The sequence below is a fragment of the Ostrinia furnacalis genome, unplaced genomic scaffold, assembly GCF_004193835.3.
Source record: "Ostrinia furnacalis isolate ACB-3 unplaced genomic scaffold, ASM419383v2 OfSCF6417, whole genome shotgun sequence".
Lineage (NCBI taxonomy): Eukaryota > Metazoa > Arthropoda > Insecta > Lepidoptera > Crambidae > Ostrinia > Ostrinia furnacalis.
Genome location: NW_021136656.1, coordinates 230,100 through 251,614, shown reverse-complemented (window position 1 = coordinate 251,614; position 21,515 = coordinate 230,100). Strand labels below are relative to the sequence as shown.

The following is a 21,515-nucleotide window of genomic DNA, read 5'->3' as shown; positions in this document are numbered from 1 at the left end:
AGTAAAAATTCTACATAGGCGTGACGTAACACGCCATTTCAACTCTATGTAGTAGCTGTGGTAGTATGTGGTAGTAGTGTGTTATCATTTAATTAAGAAAGAAAATAAAAATACGAGTATTTTCTAATTAACTATCTGACGGACTAATAATTGAAATTTTGTCATCTAGCCTAAGGCTCATTTTCTTGTCAAAACCCCCACAAAGTTTGTATTTGTTGGTCATTACAAACAAAATTAAATACTTTCATTTCGTCATGATAGAACACTGCAGATTAAAAGGTGATAATAAAAAAAGTAACTTTGGTCATATAATCCTTTCTGTAACGTAACTAAATTTTTGTTTTAAAAACTTTTATAATGTGTATTTGTGATTTTATACTACAAAAAATACATAAAATATTATTAGAATTAAAAACATTAAAATTACATAACAAATAATTAAGTATGCCTTTATCTCAACCGATAGAAAAAACGATCATTTCAGTTTGTTAAATAAAGCGGTCCTGAAATTCAGCCAATCTGAGGCCTAGATGTATCTTGCTTTTGTTGATGTGACTTTATGAGGTTTCGATTTCGAAATAGGGCCCTTTGGGGTGTGTGTGAATAGCTGCTGGCGACGTGGAATGCAGCTTATGTAAAGACGAGAGGAGTCCCCACATGCTATCTTTTCTTAATGCTAATTTCAGTCACGCTGCCGGGCTGGCGGCATCTGTGCACGTATGTGCTCACCGACTTGTCGTCCTCGTCGATCGCGCAGTTCAATCCTTCCTCGCAAATGCAACTGAAATTTACAATAAAGGTGCTTAGTTGACTTATCAGATGACAATTATCAGAAGATTTGTAGACTTTTCAGAAGATCTGTGTAGAAGACATAGAACCTGGAAGGTACAGGTTGAGCCAAAATTACTGACACGTGTAAATTAACATAAAATGTCGCTTGTTCTCAGCTCAGTTTTAAATGATAGTTATTATGACTGAATCTTATCTAAAGAAACTTGCTTCATTTTCAAGTCTAGGCTTTTTCTAACCTTTGCTTTCGTCGTAGTCGTGACAAGGAACCCTAAAATTATTAGCACTAGATAGCTGTAATTTTGTACAAGTACATGTAAGTAGTTACCTATTATTAATCACGCCGACTGATTAAATAAGTGGTAGAATAAAATTTTGAAAAAAAATGTTTAGGGTAAAGCATGTAAAGTGGGGATGATTTTTCTTTCATCTTCTACCCCATCGTATGGGGTATCGTTGGATAGGTCTTTTAAAATGGCTTAGGGGTTTCTAAGACTATTATTCGATTTAGAAATCCGTTTGCAAAATATTAAAGTTAAAAGTGCCAATTTTTGGTCGAGTAGGGCGTCCCCCTTCTAAAAACTAAACTGTTGGCTAGAAAAATCTGGAAAAATTCATAATAATAGTGCTTTTTATGAACTTTCAAGGAAAACTATAACGGTTAAGATAGATCAGTTAGTTTGAGAGTAATAGTAGTTTAAGCGCGTGTCACGACACGCACTTGGCTAATTTTTGGGTAAGAAAATATACAAGACTTTCTACAACGACTGACGGGTGCTTGTAGAAAGGCTCTATAAATATTAGGCGTTGGCTGTAAGTTAATGGTTAGGTTACTCACTAGCCGTTGACGACGAACATATCGATGATCTTGATTTGGGGCTTATATATGGACCAGCCGCAGGGGGTGGTCGGGGCGCAGATGTTGGGAGCCGCGGTGGTGGTGCTGCTGCTCGCGGGCAACTCCTCAAGGTCCACGGCTCGCTGCAATACACAACAAGTGAACAATCAAATAAGAATTAAAGTGAATTCTTTGCCGCGTGGTTCTGGCACCTGGTAACGGAGAAAAGGGCAACTCTCACCCGCTCTACCCGTGGATAAGAAGTAAATTAGAGAGAGTCGAACTAAATGATTAAAATGACCTGATGATGATGAAGATGAATGAACAAGTGTATTTAATTGAATTGAGTTGTTTAAAATCCACAGAACAATCGCGTCCTTGAACCGCGAAGGCTCTGTGCATTCCGCAATTATTTTTCGGACAACAAAAACGAAACTTTTTTTCAGCACTTCCATGAAAAATGTAGCGTTTATTTTGAAACCAGCAAATAATACGTTTAAAAATATATGTATTTCTGANTAGTGTAATAAACCAAACTTATTATGACATGTATACCTCCAAACTCAGTCTGAACTGAGTTACGAGCATCAGACGTTTGATGATTTTCATACTAGATTTGCTGTTTGAGCGCAAGTTTTGTAAGAAATTGCAACAAAATAATAACATTGTATGTGTAAACAAACAATACCATCCATTAAAGGCTCCAGACATCAGTATGCAGCAGAATCAGCGCAATAAAAAAATAGCGCAATATTTTGTTGCAATAGGCTAGTTGCCTAAAAAAATTTTTTTAGTCCGTAATGTTTAATATCAAAAAATATTGGACACATATATTTTTATTTGTCAATCTAACAAATAATTACATAGTTATGATGCGTTGAAGTTGCGCACGACGTCACAACGTGCGGCATTTTTAAGCAAGCGTTGACGTCACGGGCCTCTTCTTATGAACTTTGGGGCGCTTTATCTCTTTAAATTTTCATTAGTTTGAAAAAGTGNCAACAGCAAAACGTTCGGAATTTATCAAAAGTAAAATTTATGAATGAAAGTAATGTTCGATTGAAAAACGCAACGTGTCATTTAAAGATTAAAGAATTCCTAATCTATTCGTGCAAAAATCTTTTAAATTAACATAGCCGTTTTGGAGGAGTAGGGAATTTAAGTGAAAAATCGATGTCCCGTATTTATTTTTTTAATCAAAAACAAAGAGACGTAGCGAAAATTCAAACGTCACAAATGTAGTCCTTGAACTGTTGTATAACATATATTTTTTCCAACTATTTCTATCCAGCAGTAAAAGAGGAGTAGGCTTTACAAAATGCCCATTTGCCGCGGATTGAGGACTCTAATCGCCTTAAAAGTATTTCTGAAAGATAAATCTGCCAGATTTTACTAAAAGCAATGTACCTACCTACCTAACTGCCATTCCAGTCAATTGCATAGCAGTATTGCACTGGTCTAGGCAGCCACTGTTTTCAATAAAAACTCTAAATTCCTCGAGAATAGAGTGTGTTCCTGCAGGAACGGCATTAAATTAAAAACACTAAAATCTTTATTCCAAATCCCTAGAAAAAGAACAAGTTGAACGGTAAAGATAATAATTATCATCAAGTTTTCTGCAAATGTTGGTATGTACCTACTTTCTTTAGTAAAAAACTATCAATTTTGCCCTTTGTGATATAATTTTAATGACACACTTATCACATACGTATATGTACATACTTGAGTGGAAAAGAAATTACGTAGTATTATAGAAGATAAAAGGAGCATTAGCACTAATAAATACTATTATTTATTTCATAAAGTTGCGTCAGATGATAATAGAGTTAGCTGATGATAGTGAAATAATAAGTATCTATTCGTCATCGTCAGTGCCGGNTTGCTTTAAGTTTAAGGCAAGATTAAGTTATTTGATAAGACAATGGTTGAGACCATTAACTATTAGGTAATTCTTAAAAATCATAAAAACCTCTAAATTATTTTATAGACCTGAAAATCTAGTTTTCAACTTGCTGCAAATATAGATTTTTACAAGCACTCCTAATCTACCCAATAATTAAATAAATTCTTAAGTAAATAAGTTATTAATTAGTTGATCAATTTAGTTCGCGAAATTTACTTAGTGACAGCATCTAGGTACAATTCTACACTAACTAATATTAATTTACTTAACGTTGGAGCGAAGCCATTTTGGGAATGGTATTTTTTCGTACGGGAATTCGACCGCTTACTTATTGTAGCGTAGCGTCATTCGAAATCACGATGCGCGCTCGCCCTTGAACGTATCCGACATTCTAGAACAGGGATGGCGAACCTGTAATGTATCAACGTGCCACCTTTCTAAATATTTTTTGATGTAGACATAGACGTGACATCAAAATAACACCTAATGCTATCAATGAGGTGTAGTATCGTAGGTACAAGTGACAGGACCTGACTCTACAGTGCAGGCCCGCCGCTAGCTGTTTCGTCGCCCGCGTGCAAAACCGATTATGCCGCCCTACGACTACCTACTTACCACAGTATATAGTACTTACTAAGTTTGGTCAAAAAAAGGCTAATTTACTTAACCCATTATAGACTGAGTTTTCTTAAAGTGTCAGATTTTTGTTTTTTTGAAATGTGTTCATAATTATGGTCTACATAATGCTATACAAGCATAAAAAAAATTATTCGACCTGTAATCTGGAAAAAAAATGCTGGTACCATATGGTACCGCTAGCCTCTTACCGTGTCAGTTGGTTAAAACATAACTTTATCATAGACTTTATAAAAATTGGGTAAATTATATATTTTATTATTATTATAATATGTATTAATATACAAGCAAATAACAGGAGTGATATTAAATGTAAAAAAAATGTATATTGGGTAAGCAATATTCATTTTTATCTTTGAATATTCAAAAATTTGGAATGGAGCTTGGCATTGCACGCTGCACATAGCCCCACGTTACATTTTCTATACTCTGATATTGTTCGAAAGTTGCAATTATCTTGAGTTCCTTCTATAAATTTCTGCTTCGNACAAGTGTATTTAATTGAATTGAGTTGTTTAAAATCCACAGAACAATCGCGTCCTTGAACCGCGAAGGCTCTGTGCATTCCGCAATTATTTTTCGGACAAACAAAAACGAAACTTTTTTTCAGCACTTCCATGAAAAATGTAGCGTTTATTTTGAAACCAGCAAATAATACGTTTAAAAATATTATACGTTTAAGGCGATTAGAGTCCTCAATGACCTTGGGCGTTTGACCTTCACGCCGCGAGCAACACCCGCGTACCCCGCACCAAAAACTCCGATTTGACACTGATCATAAATACACGGGCATAGGTAGATACAGAATAGAAGCTCTTTCTTCATACATTACTGCCTATTATTTTAAACTTAAATTGATGAACCTTGATGTCGGTGTCATTTAACTCAGGNCTAATTTTCATAGTGGACTGTACTATGCGATAAACATGTCAGTCAATTTGACAACCTTTGTCGGAAACATTATTCAATGAAAATATTGTCCGAACCCTTAGTATTTCTCTTCGACAAATACTTTAACAAATTGTAAACCATTTTTTCACATTCACAAAATCAATTGCGCACATTTAAAATAAAGTTTGTTTACACTTTGACAGCAATAGACTGACATGCAAGGTGACATGACAATGAAGTTTTCAGTTACTGTTGCCATTAAAAGAAATTAGTACCATTAGTTTTCCGCAACANCTACAGTGGCACTAATTGATGAGGGCAAATACGATAGCCCTTAATCTAAACACATTATTTACTATTTTATTTTATAGTACACTAGCTTTCCGCCCGCGGCTTCGCCCGCGTGGAATTTTGTCTGTCACAGAAAAACTTTATCGCGCGCGTCCCTGTTTCAAAAACCGGGATAAAAACTATCCTATGTTCTTTCCCGGGACTCAAACTATCTCTATGCCAAATTTCATCAAAATCGGTTGCGAGGTTTAAGCGGGAAAGCGTAACAGACAGACAGACAGACAGACAGACAGAGTATTACTTTCGCATTTATAATATTATAGTTGGGAAGTTGGGATTAGTTGGGATTTTGTGATTGGTGGCGTGTCCTAAAATTAAATATTGTGTCGAGTGCCATCATTGGCACGCGTGCCATTGGTTCGCCATCCCTGTTCTACACCATGAATGAACAGAAGTGATGACGAAACCGTATCATCCACGTGGAATCGCGATTGTATCAGCAGTAAACAGGAAACAAATACGACGCCGCGTATTTTCGGTCGTTGACCACTAGTCTGTTTATCAGATGTCAGATACTCTTGGGCCTTCGCAAGGCGGGTCACGAAAACAGTGAGTCATCTAACGAACTTGTAGAAATAGATTCCTTCAGACTACGCCGTAGTTCTTAATATAAAGTCGACCTTTACTGTAGGCTGAGACTGTCAATCGAAGTATGATTCAGTAATATTCCATAAACCATCTCAAGAATCATGCTATGTTAATTTTGTGACGTAAATAAGTAGGTACTCGTAAGTACCATGCGGGCGATGAGTTGCTTGAAGGATAGATTTAATTTTAATCTCATACTACCTAACTTGGTTTAGGGCAATAAAAGCCTTTACTATAATTTTTAAGCTTCACAAAGTCAAACTGTAAATTCCTATTTTTAGCCTTCAGTGGAAATATTTTGCACTAGCTTTCTGCCCGCGGCTTCGCCCGCGTGGAATTTTGTCTGTTACAGAAAAACTTTATCGCGCGCGTCCCTGCTTCAAAAACCGGGATAAAAACTATCCTATGTCCTTTCCCGGGACTCAAACTATCTCTATGCCAAATTATGCGGTGGTTTAGGCGTGAAAGCAAGACAGATAGACAGAGTTACTTTCGTAGTATATATTTTCTAATTGAGCGGAAATGAAAAACAACGGTTTTCAAATTATAAATAACTTGAAAAATCAAAGTGCCTAAGGGATCGTGGGTTCGATTCCCGCCTTAGGCAGTTCGAGTCTTTCAAGTTATTTATAATTTAGTTTGAGATGCAACTCTTCGCTAAAAATTTTAATAACTACGTTTTTCGAAGCCTACATACGCCAATGCAGCTTTCAGTTTATTTCATGCATTGTTTTCAGTGGAACAGGCATCAAACTGAAAACCTACGGTTAACAATTGTGGTGTACAATGCTATTGCGTCATGTTTTATCTATTAGGTAAGAATATATAGGTACTTTCAGTTATTGTAGGTACCTTCCAGATTCTTGGGAATTCAGGAGTCACTCTTGACCATTCTGCCTCTAACTTTAGTGTGATTGCATTTGCAGGCAAGATAACAAAACAAACGTATTTAATGCATCATAATTTTAAATTTATACGTAAATAAATATGGGCATTTTAATGAGCACAAGCTTGTACTTGTACGTAATTAGTATCTCTTCATTTTCTTGTAATCACATTAAAAACAAAACGTGTTGTGTGGCAGCCTGTTATTATAGTGAACTTCCAGCCTTTATTAATAATTTGTTATTTAAAACAGCCAGGCTGTTGTTTTGGAAATTGTTGTTTTGTTCTGGAACTTGCCAAGGCAATTTAAAATGGTATCTCAATAGGTACTGGGAGGTAAACAATATGCGGACCTTGTTGTCTACATTAAGTTTACGATGTCTGTCTGGTAGGTACTTATTTCATTACTCATAATCTATTGGGATCTTCAAAAAATGAAATGATCTCTTAGTAAAATTAATTCTGAATGATGTACGAGTATGATTGGCATTCAATGGTTAGTGCTTCTACTCGTAATGTCACCTAAATATAAGTCATTTGTTTAATTAACCCATTTAGCCCTACCGTACCCTATGTGGTACGGTATCTTTTTGAAAATATTTCGAAGTACCAAATTGTTGTTAACTTGTAAAAATGATTGAGACAGTAAGCTTAAAGTGATTATTTTGGTGCAGTCCTGTTGTCCCCCCTGCTTGGCCCCCCTAGGGGAGCCAACAGGATTTCGAAATCCTGTTGTCCCCCCTGGCTAGGGGAGACAACAGGACTAGATTTATAATCAATGATTTGAGGACTGTTGTCCCCCCTGGCAAAATTATTTAAAAGCCATAAAATTTTATAACATTTAAGAAGGACTGGACTANGGACAACAGGATTTCGAAATCCTGTTGGCTCCCCTAGGGGGGCCAAGCAGGGGGGACAACAGGACTGCACCATTATTTTACATAAAAATATTTAAAAATATGTTTTAACAAGTGGTTTCGGAAATATTTATGAAATTCCTCGACAGAAAACCAAAAAAATATTTACAATGTATTTAAGAAGGTATAATTTCATATTATTCATGGTAAATTATGTTATTTATCAATTTTATTTAAAAAATAGAGTACAATAGATATCATGACTACAAAAAAAATATTATTAAGATTATTTTTATACGGTTTATTCCAGTCTAAAATAGGTGTACCCTATAAGGTACAGTGGGTCTATGCATGAGCAAATCATGCGAAAAAATAAAATTTTATTTTTATTATTTTTATTTGTTTTAGGCTATTGATGCTTCACTATATTGCCACAACTCGTGAAAAATTTGATAATTTCAGCAAACAAAGCAATCTTGGTATTTTTCTACTGCTGTCTTGTCAGATGACCACTAATGATGATCAGACTGACGAAAATTTAGGCGATAAAGATAGTGTCAATGTAAATAATAACCCTCAGAGTTTTCTTCGATGGATTTGCTAAGTTTCCATCGTTGTGTTGCTAAATGCGATTATGGATAGCACGAAACGTAACAAATCAGAAGAAGCCAAGTCTTCTTCAGCTATCCTCACTAACTTCGGAGAAGGTAGGAAAAAAGAACCAAATGTGGTTAGTATCACAGAAAACGTCTTACAAGATATGCCAAATCTGATACCAGTGATTATGTGATTTTATTTTTATTTTATATCATACAAAAATAAATAAAAATCTTCTTTGAACAACGACTATGTTTTGCATGCTTATAGACCTACTGTACCCTATATGGTACGGGCTCCCCACAGCCCCCTATTTATGGATTACTAGCTTTCCGCCCGCGGCTTCGCCCGCGTGGAATTTTGTCTGTCACAGAAAAACTTTATCGCGCGCGTCCCTGTTTCAAAAACCGGGATAAAAACTATCCTATGTTCTTTCCCGGGACTCAAACTATCTCTATGCCAAATTTCATCAAAATCGGTTGCGAGGTTTAAGCGGGAAAGCGTAACAGACAGACAGACAGACAGACAGACAGACAGACAGACAGACAGACAGACAGAGTTACTTTCGCATTTAAAATATTAGTTGGGATTTTTTTAAATAATTTTTTCATGGTTTTTAGGCTTCCTTCTGTAAGTTTTTACTGAAAAATCAATTTTTATTTAGAAAAATAATTATCGGTCTAAATGGGTTAACAAGAAAAAATTAAACAAAAATTAAAGTAGAGCAAAGCGATCATGAGGAATGACAAATAATAAGTGATTATTGGTGTAATTTGCTTACCACATCATGAAATCTAATCCAAGATCTTTATTTGGTCAGTACCTACCAGATTCACGAAGCAATTTGAATAAAAGTTGTTAACTTCAGTATCAATAAATCATTGTCATCGGGTATTTTGACGGGTGAATAATTTTATATTTGGCGAATTAATTAAAGTACTGTTAATTGTTTCTTTTTATCGCACACATTATAATAAACAATGAATATTTAAACATCTTTATTATTAGTGCCCAATTTGTACACCTACAAACATCGCTTGAGTTTTCCAGTTAGCTTCTACAGCGTAACCAAAAAAAGAGCTTATGCAAGCAAAAAGCTTCTAACTACGCACGTAGGTACCTACTGCACTTGCCAATCGACCTATTGAATTGTGGCTGAATCGCGACGATGAGGAACCATAAATTTATTTTTAGCCCAAAAACCGGTAACTGTCGCAAATTTAGCTGCTGAGCTTGTTTACAGAACTTTTGTATAAGCTCAGGAGCTTTATTTGTACGAATTCAGTGTTCAATGTAACAAAGTGACTAATTAGTGATAATTTAGTCGTGAGCCTTATACACAAGTGCTTTTACAGAAATGGTGGTTGATTTTGGGTTTACCTACTTCCTTCGGGATCAGCCCACGCGCAAATCGATCTATGTGTCTAGCTACCCCAGACAGAGGCAACAACCAAGAAAATACCATTTTCGGTGTCAGATTTCAGTCTGTAAAACTTCAGCCATTTCAGCTTTAAAGTCCTTACGTTTCAGCAATAGTACCGTATAGTATTGCCTAAAACCTTTACCTCTGTTTCAAAGTTACAATCAGTTTTTTTTTCTTTGAGAATTTCTAAATATCTTATGCCCAAGTCATATAGTAGTGGAGCTTACTTTGTACCCTAGAAATGGGTCGCGTAGTTAGCGCGCACAAGTGGCTTGCTAAGCCAGGTATAGGCTACGTGTTGTATTATATTTTTGACATATTCCAGATCTGATTATTCTGCTTGAACTGAAGAGATAGCGGTTGCAGTACGCCTGACACAAAAATTTAAAATCTAATGTAGGCCTACCTACTTATTCGTAATAAAAGCTCGGTCTGGAAACATGTTATTATTTATCAATTTTATTGAAAGGTTTTATTTTTTTATATAAAGTATTTAATAAAGTTGTAGAAAGTTACTTAGTTATGACTTAAACTTTTACATAGTTTATGACGTATGACGATGAGATTGTAAAGAACCCTCTGCACGCGAGTTCTTAACAATTGGCTGGTTTTTGATTGATTTGTTTTGATACTGTAAAAAAAGTCCTACATTTCTGAGAAAGTGATAGTAGCTAATTATTTTTTATCGATCGAATAAAGATTTTTCTTCTTTTAAATAATTGTTGTTTCTTAACCAATATCATTTAAGTAAGTTTGTTTTTAATTTTTTGAGACAATCTAACCAATGCATTTACAACTTTTTTTTCTGTTGCATTATTTTTCGGTTAGGACGCCCAACTACATAATAATATGTAGCAAAATAATACTTCTGCGAAAGTTGAAAGTTGACATAACATTTCATATCATAAAGTAGGAAATCTCGCATAGCACTTTGCAATATTATTGATTTGAGTCATGCACTGTATTCATCCTGAAAATATACTCAACTACCTATTCTCATAGTCATAAATCAATAAATCTACCCCCTAAAAAATTATAACTAGCACAGGTAAATAAATAAAATTTACTCATGTGACATGCACGGATTTATGAATTTGAAATTAGGTACGCATTATAAAATCAAACAAACAATTACGCATTTACGGGGACCAAATAAATTACTTTGAAACGTAATATCTACGTGCCTACTAACATGCTGTTACCGTGGGATTAGTAATGTTGTTGTGTATTAATAGAAAAAATGTAATCTGAGTGTATAATACATGTAATAAGCGTACTAATTAGGTACATCATTGTAATAAAAAAAATGACGATTATAAAATGAAAGGGTTTTTGGAGAAGAAAGTTTGAGGTGTATCTAAATGAAGTGGTAATGAAAAAACTCACCCTCTCTCTTGGCACCATGGCTGTGGCGAAAGCGCACAGGACTAGCAGGAGAATGAGCACCTTCGTCATTGTCACAACGCGGGTAGGGAACATAAAATGCAACGTGCGGGTGTGCGATGCGCGCAGGATCGTGCTAGAGTGGCGAGACCGCGGCCGGCGCACACTATAAGTAGGCCTGGAGGGCCCCGCTAGGGAGAGTGCACCGCCACATTTCCCGGGCCGCCTATGCGAGAAAAACGCTCGATCCCGGTATAGGAAACGATGATACTCGAATCGTTGCAGATACCTGTTGTTTCCAGTCGGTCTGGCTTGAAAAAGCTTTTACGGCTTCAACAAAACCCTAGATATATAGCTATTTTCCATTTAATTTTATCATGTTTGGAAGCAGTCGTGGAACAAATTTCATTGTTGATTTTCACTGAGAGGTGTCCTCTTGAACGTTGGATGAATTATTGATTTTTCTTTTAATATCGAGGCTGGATAGGTACAATGAATAAATTAATATCCTTTTAATGAACAGTTCGCTCGCTACTTTGCCTTTTAAAAGAAATGCCTATTCATTTAGATTTTAGAACAAATACAGGATGGAAACGATTTAGTGATCTCACTCGATTATTTCTAAACTATACAAGATATAAAAAAACTAGTTACTGATCCTGAAAGTTCTTCATGAGCTCTATCAAACGGTATCAACAATGGTTACAGAATGAACTGTATCTATCCGAAAATTTAATGGTTCCAGGTTCGGTTACCGTTTTAGGTTAGCACTTTCAGGACCTTTCAGGACAGTAAGTATAGTTTAGAAATAATCAAGTGAGATCACTTGTCGTTTCCAACTTGTACTTATATTCGTTCGTTCGTTTCAGCAAAATGACGTCCACTGCTGGACAAAGGCCTCCTCCAAGGTTTTCCACAATGCACGGTCCTGCGCTGGAAGACCTGTATATACCGAAAAAAATTTTTCGTTACCATTTAATACTGCATTGCTTGGCTGGCCTGTGACCCTTTTAAGAAGTGATAGGTAGGTATATTATGGGGACACAAAATAAGTATTCATAAAATACTTACTTTTTTGAGTTTGAGATAAGTAGCATTTTTTGGGATACAACCTTAGTATTAATTAACTATTTGACTAATGAATTAATGTTTAATAGTTATTATTTTTAATATGATTTTACGCACGCGGAGTTTTAAACTAGTTACTTAAATAATAAAAATCCGGGAATGTGATGATGCGGACATCTCTAATTTTAAAACAAAATCAACTACTACAGCTGGCACGAGCGAATAATATTACACTTAATTGCTATTTTAAATCATATGAATGAAGTAAACTAATGACATGTAAACATACTACTGAGCAGTAGCAATTTAATACGATAATGTGCCTACGTCGGCATTCAATGTAAACATTGTTGTTTTGTTATATTATTATGAGACATCTTTAATTCATTACCTACTACAATAATCATGAATGACCCATCTAAAAATATAAAGTTTTTGAGAAGGTCAGACTAATCCTTAAGTTTCATTACCTTATAAAATGCACGTAAGTATTTTAAGACCTATTAGTTAGTTACTTATTTAGGAATATTGGCCCTATAAGAAACTAACACTTTTTTATAATGTATCTAGTAATTACTTAATATTTTTATCATTATCTACAATTACTTACTTTGGAATGGAATAAATTAATAAAAAAGTTTTATTTTTATTTTAAAAAGGTTTAAAAATCCCTATAAAAATCGGTTTACATCTATTAGGTTTGTCAAAGGTGACTAAGGTAATTCTGTGAAATAATTAAATTAATCTCGTAAATATTGTTGACTGACGAGCTTTATCATAGTTACAGATACGAGGAAAAATACCTACATAAAGTATTTACGTAAATGTATTTTTAGATTATAATTTTAAGAAGATTATGGCAGTTGACATTTACTTAACCGATTATCTACTAAAAATAGGGATCGCAAAACAAATAAATATACTTTCGTGTCAGAGACACGTGAAATTAATAAATATTAATGAACTAGCTTTTGCCGCGGGTTCACCCGCGTGAAATTTTGTCAAAAACCGGGATAAAAACTATCCTATGCTAGGTATGTCCTTTCCCGGATCTTTATGCCAAATTTCCAATCAGACAGACAGACAGAGTTACTTTCGCATTTATAATATTATATTAGTATAGATATGTTATTCTGGGTTATAAAGAATAATACTGTAAAGTTCATCAAAATCCGTTCAGTAGTTTTTGCGTGAAAGAGTAACAAACATCCATCCAGACATCAAAACTTTCGCATTTATAATATTAGTAGGATTATACGCCACCATCATAGATGTACCTACCATAGGTTCATGTAACGGCCGGTTCACATAATAATATGTCTCCGTTTTACTGTTCCGTTTTATCGTGTACGTTTTTTGTATGTATTACTGTATACAGAATACTGTGTCATGTGTGAAGTCGCTCATACAACTATACAGTGTGTCCGGGCATGTAGTGATCAAACTTTAAGGGCGTAATCTATGGACAATTGTATCGGTGAAAATACTTTAAATTTGGGGCTTGACCTATTTCTCGCATATTTACAAGGATTTAAGTTTTTAATTTTAAGTTTTTACCTCTTCCTTCAAAAACAAGTGATAGCGTGGGTAGTTTAACATTAATAAGCAAAAATTTTATATCATGCGATAGCCAATAAAATTATCTATTAGTAGAAGTAGAAAACAGATACAAGTTTCATACATTTTAAGGGTGTAAGAATGGATTTAATTAGAAATAAACATGATTTTTTTCACATCTTTTTCAGTTATTTCCCAACACAAGAAAAACCAGGTCGTTAAGGTATGTTTTATTTGCATTTTATTATTAGTATTTGAGCTATTCTACAAAACGAATGTAAATTTTTTAGTCTACGTCTATTAGTTTCGACGTAATTGTTGAACAAAGATACCCCTTCCCAACGGTTTCCATAGCGCACGCGACATGCGAAAATGCACTGCCTGAAAGAATCACACAACCTATTCCGATTACTATGGAAACCGCTGGGAAGGGGTATCTTTGTTCAACAATTACGTCGAAACTAATAGACGTAGACTAATAAATTTACATTCGTTTTGTAGAACAGCTCAAATACTAATAATACAATGCAAATAAAACATACCTTAACGACCTGGTTTTTCTTGTGTTGGGAAATAACTGAAAAAGATGTGAAAAAAATCATGTTTATTTCTAATTAAATCCATTCTTACTCCCTTAAAATGTATGAAACTTGTGTCTGTTTTCTACTTTTACTAGTAGATAATTTTATTGGCTATCGCATGATATAAAATATTTGCTTATTAATGTTAAGTTACCCACGCTATCACTTGTTTTTGAAGGAAGCGGTGAAAACTTAAAATTAAAAACTTATATCCTTGTAAATATGCGAGAAATGGGTCAAGCCCCAAATTTAAAGTATTTTCATCGATAAAATTGTCCATAGATTACGCCCTTAAAGTTTGATCACTACATGCCCGGACACACTGTATACGCCATCGACGAAAAAAAAACGTACACGATAAAACGGAACAGTAAAACGGAGACATGTGTGAACCGGGGGTAAGTGTAACTGCGGCGAAATATCATTATTTACACCACTGCAGACGCAGAGCAAGAACCAATGATTTCCAGATTGGCCGGTTGGATGCGGCCTGCTTTCAGCGCCTTCCTGCTACCTTTGCCGGCGGTACGTTGTCTTCACTCCAGAACCTTGCTGCCCCATCGGCCATCTGTCAGTGCTAGCTACTGTGCCTTGCCCATTGCAATTTCAGCTACAGGTTGCTAAGCTAATCCGTCGGGCTATGACAGCGATTTTAGTTCGTTCTATGGATCTCCTAATTGATAGTTACTANTCACACTGTATTATGTAGGTATTATAAGAAGTTGTTCCAGCAATTGTAGGTCCCCAAACTTTTTGGTATGTAGGTACCTCAGTAGGTACCATGACCATGGTCTTAGATTTTAAGTGGACCCAAAGGGAGCAGCCTCCCTAGACAAAGTGACATTAGTAACAGTTTTAAATTCCTATGTTAATTCGCACCGGTTAGTAGAACAGGGAGGTGAACAGTTTAATCTAAAAGCTCTGTACCTAACAGGATATTGTGTAACTATTACATAATCTGTGATATTGTTTACTTATTTTAAATTCTGTTTTGTCACGACTTTTAATTTTAATGTCCTTACAAAGTCATCTTTTAATCTTAAGTACCCAAGGACAGACTTCTGTCTTATTATTGTGACTTTTTTTTATCAGTTCCGTTTTATTACCTAAGTAGGAAAAATAGGGGTCGATTGGGCTATAATTCATTTTAATGCGTTTTGTGATAAAACTATTATTTACATAATTTTTAATCAGTTACAAAACATTCAGGTACTTACAAGCGTTAGATAACCGCAGGGAGTTAATTTAATGTTTTGTGNGACTACCCTACCAATATCACACATTGGACTTGGATCTATTTTGTAATTATATTTTTCAAAAACAAAACTTAACCAGTACCTATCTTTTACTTACCACCACACTTTTAAGTAAATTGCAATTCTGCAATTTACTAAAATACTTATTAATTTTAGAGCAAATTGCAGAATTATTTTGTAGCTGTCTTATCATAACAGATCCCTTACAAAATTTTATTGAAGGTAGGTACCTAGGTACTAGGTAGGTACTTGCTCATTCCAAGAATGGGAATCTTTAGTTAATCAAGTCAGTTTTCATCATCATTGATCATCACCATCTTAGCCATACGGACGTCCGTCCACTGCTGAACATAGGCCTCCCCCAATGTTTTCCATGTTACCCGGTTGGTAGCGGCCTGTGTCCAGCGCTTTCCTGCCTACCTTTACGATATCGTCGGTTCACCTTGTGGGTGGACGTCCCACGCTGCGTTTTCCGGTACGCGGCATCCATTCCAGAACCTTGCTGCCCCATCGGCAAGTCAGTTTGCTTTTGGCAAATCACTGAATTTTTTACGCTGAACGCACCGCGCACGCGTCGCGTTGTATGCACGCGTGTTTCCTTTCAAGTTTAGGTACACAAATGTAAGCTCCGTCTTTTAGTAGGTGATCAAATCATGATTTAATGATTCGCATTAAACACCTTGTGATTTTTTGTGTAGGCTTAGACGTAAAAAATATATGCGTTTGAAGTAGGAATAATAATGAAGCGACAATAGCCCAATGGTTTCGAATCCGTGGAACGTGGATTCGAATCCCGTTGCGCCGCAACTAAGAGGGGTTTAATAACGGTACTATTAATTTATTTTTTATTAATTAATAAAAAAAATAACAAGTAAATATACAGGATGTTGATTTCAATCCTCGCCATATTTATTTAGGTGATATATTATGACTTCTTATGACTTATACGTTAGCACCATTGAGCTAAAATATTTTTTTATACGCAGATTGCTCGCTTTTCATGTCGGATAGCCTAATGAAGGAAGCCACATAAAGTAGGTAATAGTAATTTTTCTTCTACTAACTACAGTTAAAGTTCGTTTTAAATTTTTTTCGAAGTAATTTTTTATACTGTTTCGTGAACAGAATACTACTTAATCAACTCCCTAAATATGACTAGGATTAAAATCAACACCCTGTATAATCTAATTTATAAGTTCCTGATGTTGTTTTTTAACTCAACGGGAACTCATGCTCTTGTTCTGCATCCATTGGCGTATCTAGGGTTCTTTTTCAGGAGGGACTTGGCCCCTGATATCTGATTTTTATTTTATAGCGATATAAGTACCTATAGATTTATGGCGATTAGTAGGTAGGTATCTGTAGGTATCATGGCTCATGAGTTAGTACTATCATGTCACGCAAGATTTCAGTTGCAAAAATGTTTTCAGATGTAAAATTGTGGCCTGAACGTTAAAAATACATTTATTCTCATGCATTTATTATTATGAACCGTTCATTCATGAAAGTAGAATGGCAGACTAACAAAAGAAAGGAATCTATTATATTATTTTGTATAATGTTAGGGTAGTTCGACTGAATGAAGGACCATATTTTACATAGGGCAAGCAGGTAGGTAGGTAATATAAATCATCATCATCATAATTTCAGCCACAGGACTTCCAATCGTGGGTCGAAACACGTAAAGGCGTGTCTAAGAAAATGGCCATATTGAGTTAAACACATCATGTTATTAAAAAAAATGCATTTTAAAACCTCACGAAAAGATCGTAACTGAATCTTTTTCAGGAAGCCAGTATTGAAAGGTAGAAAGGGCCCGAAATGCATTTTTCCATACTTCAAATTATCTTTAAACGTCGCTCCTGTAAAATTGATAAAAATCAGTTACGCCTTTTCAATTCGACCCACGCACTGCTGAACATAGGCCTCCCCCAATGACAAGTTCCACATCGCACGGTTGGTAGCGACCTAGGCTGCATCTAGCGCCTATGCAATCAAAAAGAGTAAAATTTATTGTAATAGGTAACTTCACTGTATGCTTCAGACTTTGATATCTACTGGACTAATTCCCGAAATGAATACCAGGCAAGTAAAAAACACATTGTTAGGCCACAAAAATTAGGCTTTGATATAACGCCGGCTATGGAAAATGCAATATCCCTGGAGTGAAGTATTTGTTCCAAGAATAACTTATGCATTCAGGTGCCAGTAAGTGCAATCGAGTGCATTCAGTCGCGTAACACAAGCTGGCACATTGGAGAAGTTATAAATATTTCAGGGTTTAGGGGAAGTTAAATATTAATAAGAAAGCAATTATTAATACTGTTGCTTTAGCAGCATTTATTTACTGCAATTAAGCGAAAATGCAATTACAGAAATCTTTATTTTATCTTTGAAACTTACGTAGGTACCTACTTATTATGTAAAATCATAAATAACTAAAAACGGCCACGTAATAATATTCGTTACTTACTGTGTTTTGTACGTATGCCTACTTAACTTTTATACTTTTAGGTAGGTACTTCATATAGGTAGGTAAGTATGTAAGAGGAAATCTCGAGTAGAACGGATTTTGATAGGGGTTCGACATCTTTGTATGGAAAAGTTTTCGCGCACGATGAAAGTGATATTGGTAGAGGAACCTACCTACTTTAACAAACAAAAACAAATTGGTAATATAATAATATGTAGATCTTAAACTATAATGTCATATTAATTTATATAAATTAATTAGTTATTCGGACAAGTTATAAAGTGTAATAAGTTGCGAAAACAACGAACTTAGCTAGGTAACGTAAGTAGGAAAGTAGTTTTCCTTGTTGCTAATCCAAACTTTTTCTTTAACATATGCTTTCTACAGGATTTTCATAACCTAAATAACTACTTATTTAAAGGGATCATTGCATTATTACGGCCACGAAAACAACAAAAAGTTGGTAAAAACACCTTGTTTTTGTCAAACCGATATTCTTTATTTATCCGTGATCAAGGTTTTGAGGTGAATGCATCGTGCCGATAATATGCGTTTTAAAGCTTGACGAATAGCGCGCATATTAGTGTCAAAGGGCAAAGAAAGGTTACTAAAGTAATTACATACGCACTAGTTTGATCTAGACGGTACATTACGAATTTATTGATAAATGTTTGATAACCGCACGTGCGCTGCTACACGTCTGAACCGCAATCTGAACGTTGTCACTGCGAATTATGATCTGTGACCTAACGCCGGGTAACCCGGGTTTATAATCTGACTTAACAATCACTGGTCTTATAAACTACGACCTATGTTGAAAAAAATATTCAAATTATGATCAACAGATAGCCACGATAGTCGAACGGTGAAGGGGTCAGACTAGCCGACTCGAGATCCGAAGAACGCGGGTTCGATCCCCGCCGCTTGCGTTGTGGTAAATCTGTTACTGTCAAAACTCATCGGAAAACCACTTTAGACTGACTTTTCGAGTCAATAGTGGTTTTGACCAAGGGCGTTAGTCAAAACCACTGCAAAAAATCAATCAAAGGTTGTCGCCTGATATAAAACTTGACCAATCAGTCAAAATTCATACAAAGTAGCGTAGGAAATGATTAGTGAAAATTATTAAGAAGCACAAATTAACAACACTCGGTTCTGTTTAGAGGGTAAAAATCTATTGTTTATCTGTTAACTACTGATATAGTAGTTATTATATTTTAACAAATCAAGCTTACCTATCTAATAAAAAAATAATGCCGCTTTTATTTTTGATGTGGCAGAACTGCCAGAACAATTTTAATAAATATTGATAAAATAAAATGGGATCGATTCCTACAATTTTTCGATATTTTTAATTAGTTTTATCGTAACCTACAGCCTCAAAGCATTTATCATAAAAGCTGACAACCCTGGCCAGCTAGCTAGGTTATCTTAACGCCCGCACCACCCATTATTTTTATTGTAATACAATCACAAGTGGCTATGATTATCTGCTTAAAGTTCCATACTACGAGTAAAACATTGGGCGTGTCTGTGATATTTTAATCAGCTTTGGAGTGGCAAACACCTGGTAAAATCGGGGGCTGGATGGACGGCTGCCAAGTCCGCGCTAATCCCCGCCCGAGCCCTTTACATGCGCACCCAAACAAATCCCAAATTTACGTCCTACAAGATGTGGTTGGACAATAATAAAACTGTAAAGCTCGTGATTTGTGTCTGTCTGTCTGCATGTCTACGCTTCCAGTGACTCACACAGCGTCGGCTGTGCGTAAGTTTCTTGAAATTATTAGGTGATAAATACGACGTGTGATCACGTGCATACGCTTCAAAGGGTTATAGGCAGATAATAATATCTAAAGAACACCGTCTGTCTCCACTTCACTTATTTATTTAATTCTGTATGGAAACTAAAGTATCTTTCTTTTATTTCTATTCAGTTGTGTCTACGATGACGAGACACGGCTCTTTGGAGCTAAAATTAGACCCCTATTATTTTAAAAGAAAGTATGATTAGGTATAGATAGATAGAGCACATCACATCACATCACATCACATACCTACCTACCTTAAAGTTAATATAAACAGGGAGTCATTAGATGCAGTCTGCCTTAGACGTTACATTGAAAGTCAGTGGAGCAAAGTTATATTCAGCAGTCTCCTCATCAGAATCTATTTAAATACAATCTATACACTTCTAAGTCAACTGCATAATATTTTTGGCTGTCTGATCAGACGTCTCTGGTGCAGAGCCCGCCGTGTGACCCAAAAACCATTTGGCACATTCATGCATGCCAATTGACGCTAGGAGAGCTGGTTCAATGAACTAATGAAAAACAATAATGCAGGCCTAAGTATAAATTTTGGTGTTAGCAAATAATCTCGTAATGGGGCACTCGTCGTTGAGGTACTTTTGTAGATTTTATGGTAGTGGCCTTGTGGAATATATTATATCTTGGAAGAACCTTTTTTACAGTCTAAAACTAGCAGAGACATTTTCATGACGCATCTCGACGTAAATAAATGCTGAAATTTACTAACGGAGTCGCTGAAGATATTGCTATAGGTATTCACAATTCAATATAACATACAAATCGGCTTGTGAAAAGTTATTATTCGATCATGGAACGAAACGACGTCTGAAATATCTAAAAATATGTACAGTCGCTCGGTAGGTATATAAGGTTGATTTATTAATTTTACAATGTAGCAATAGTCTATACCCTAATACTCTACAATAAAGGTCATAAAGATTTTATTTATGATACCTACAGGGACCTCAGTGTTAGGTAGTGTAGGTCCTACACTGTTGCCATAGAAGTACCTACCTTTTTCTATTTTTTGAAAAACTTATTTGTATCATCCACATAAGTCAAACAAGGCTTTTAAAATAACCATGAAGTAGGTACTTTAGTCACACACAGGGTTATTTTAAAGTGGACATTAATTAGATTTACTTCGTTTTACACACGGTTCATTTTCTTACAGTTGTTTTCAGTTTGTCAATTGGTCAGCAGCACTGGCACTGAAAATTGACATTTTCTTGAATCACTGATGCCTTTCATACTAATGCCTACATTATGCTTTGCTACTGGGCAGCTGGTTATAAAAGTTACGTTTCCCACGTGATAGATGAAAACTATCGCAGACTGCAGGGCGGCGGCGACCGCAATCCGACGCATGCGGTTGCTGCTAATTCATTCTTAACTGTCATTAAACTACGAGTATTCATTAGTTCATTCCATTATAGATTTAGAATCATGTAAATTATATAGAACTAGTTTTCCGCCTGCGGCTTCGCCCGCGTTGAATTTTGTCTGTCACAGAAAAACTTATTCACGCGCGTCTCTGTTTCAAAAACCGAGATAAAAAACTATCCTATGTCCTTTCCCGGGACTCAAACTATCTCTATACCAAATTTCATCAAAATCGGTTCAGTGGT

General features: G+C 35.5%; 1 protein-coding gene across 1 annotated transcript; it reads right to left on the bottom strand.

Annotated features, from left to right (window-relative positions):
• Positions 1–255: 255 nt before the first annotated feature.
• Positions 256–11,297, bottom strand: LOC114362364 (uncharacterized). Its single transcript, XM_028317745.1, has 3 exons — positions 11,145–11,297; positions 1,628–1,770; positions 256–781 (listed from the first exon to the last, which is right to left on the bottom strand). The coding sequence occupies exons 1-3, from the start codon at positions 11,235–11,237 to the stop codon at positions 661–663; spliced, it is 357 nt and encodes a 118-aa protein (XP_028173546.1). The 5' UTR covers positions 11,238–11,297; the 3' UTR covers positions 256–660.
• Positions 11,298–21,515: the final 10,218 nt, after the last annotated feature.

Bases quoted from the DNA above. Each gene is read 5' to 3' on its own strand.
- LOC114362364 (XM_028317745.1), bottom strand. From the start codon at position 11,237: ATGTTCCCTACCCGCGTTGTGACAATGACGAAGGTGCTCATTCTCCTG. The intron at 1,771-11,144 runs GTGAGTTTTTTC...TGTGTATTGCAG, and splicing joins CCATGGTGCCAAGAGAGAGG to CGAGCCGTGGACCTTGAGGA. The intron at 782-1,627 runs GTGAGTAACCTA...TGTAAATTTCAG, and splicing joins ATGTTCGTCGTCAACGGCTA to TTGCATTTGCGAGGAAGGAT.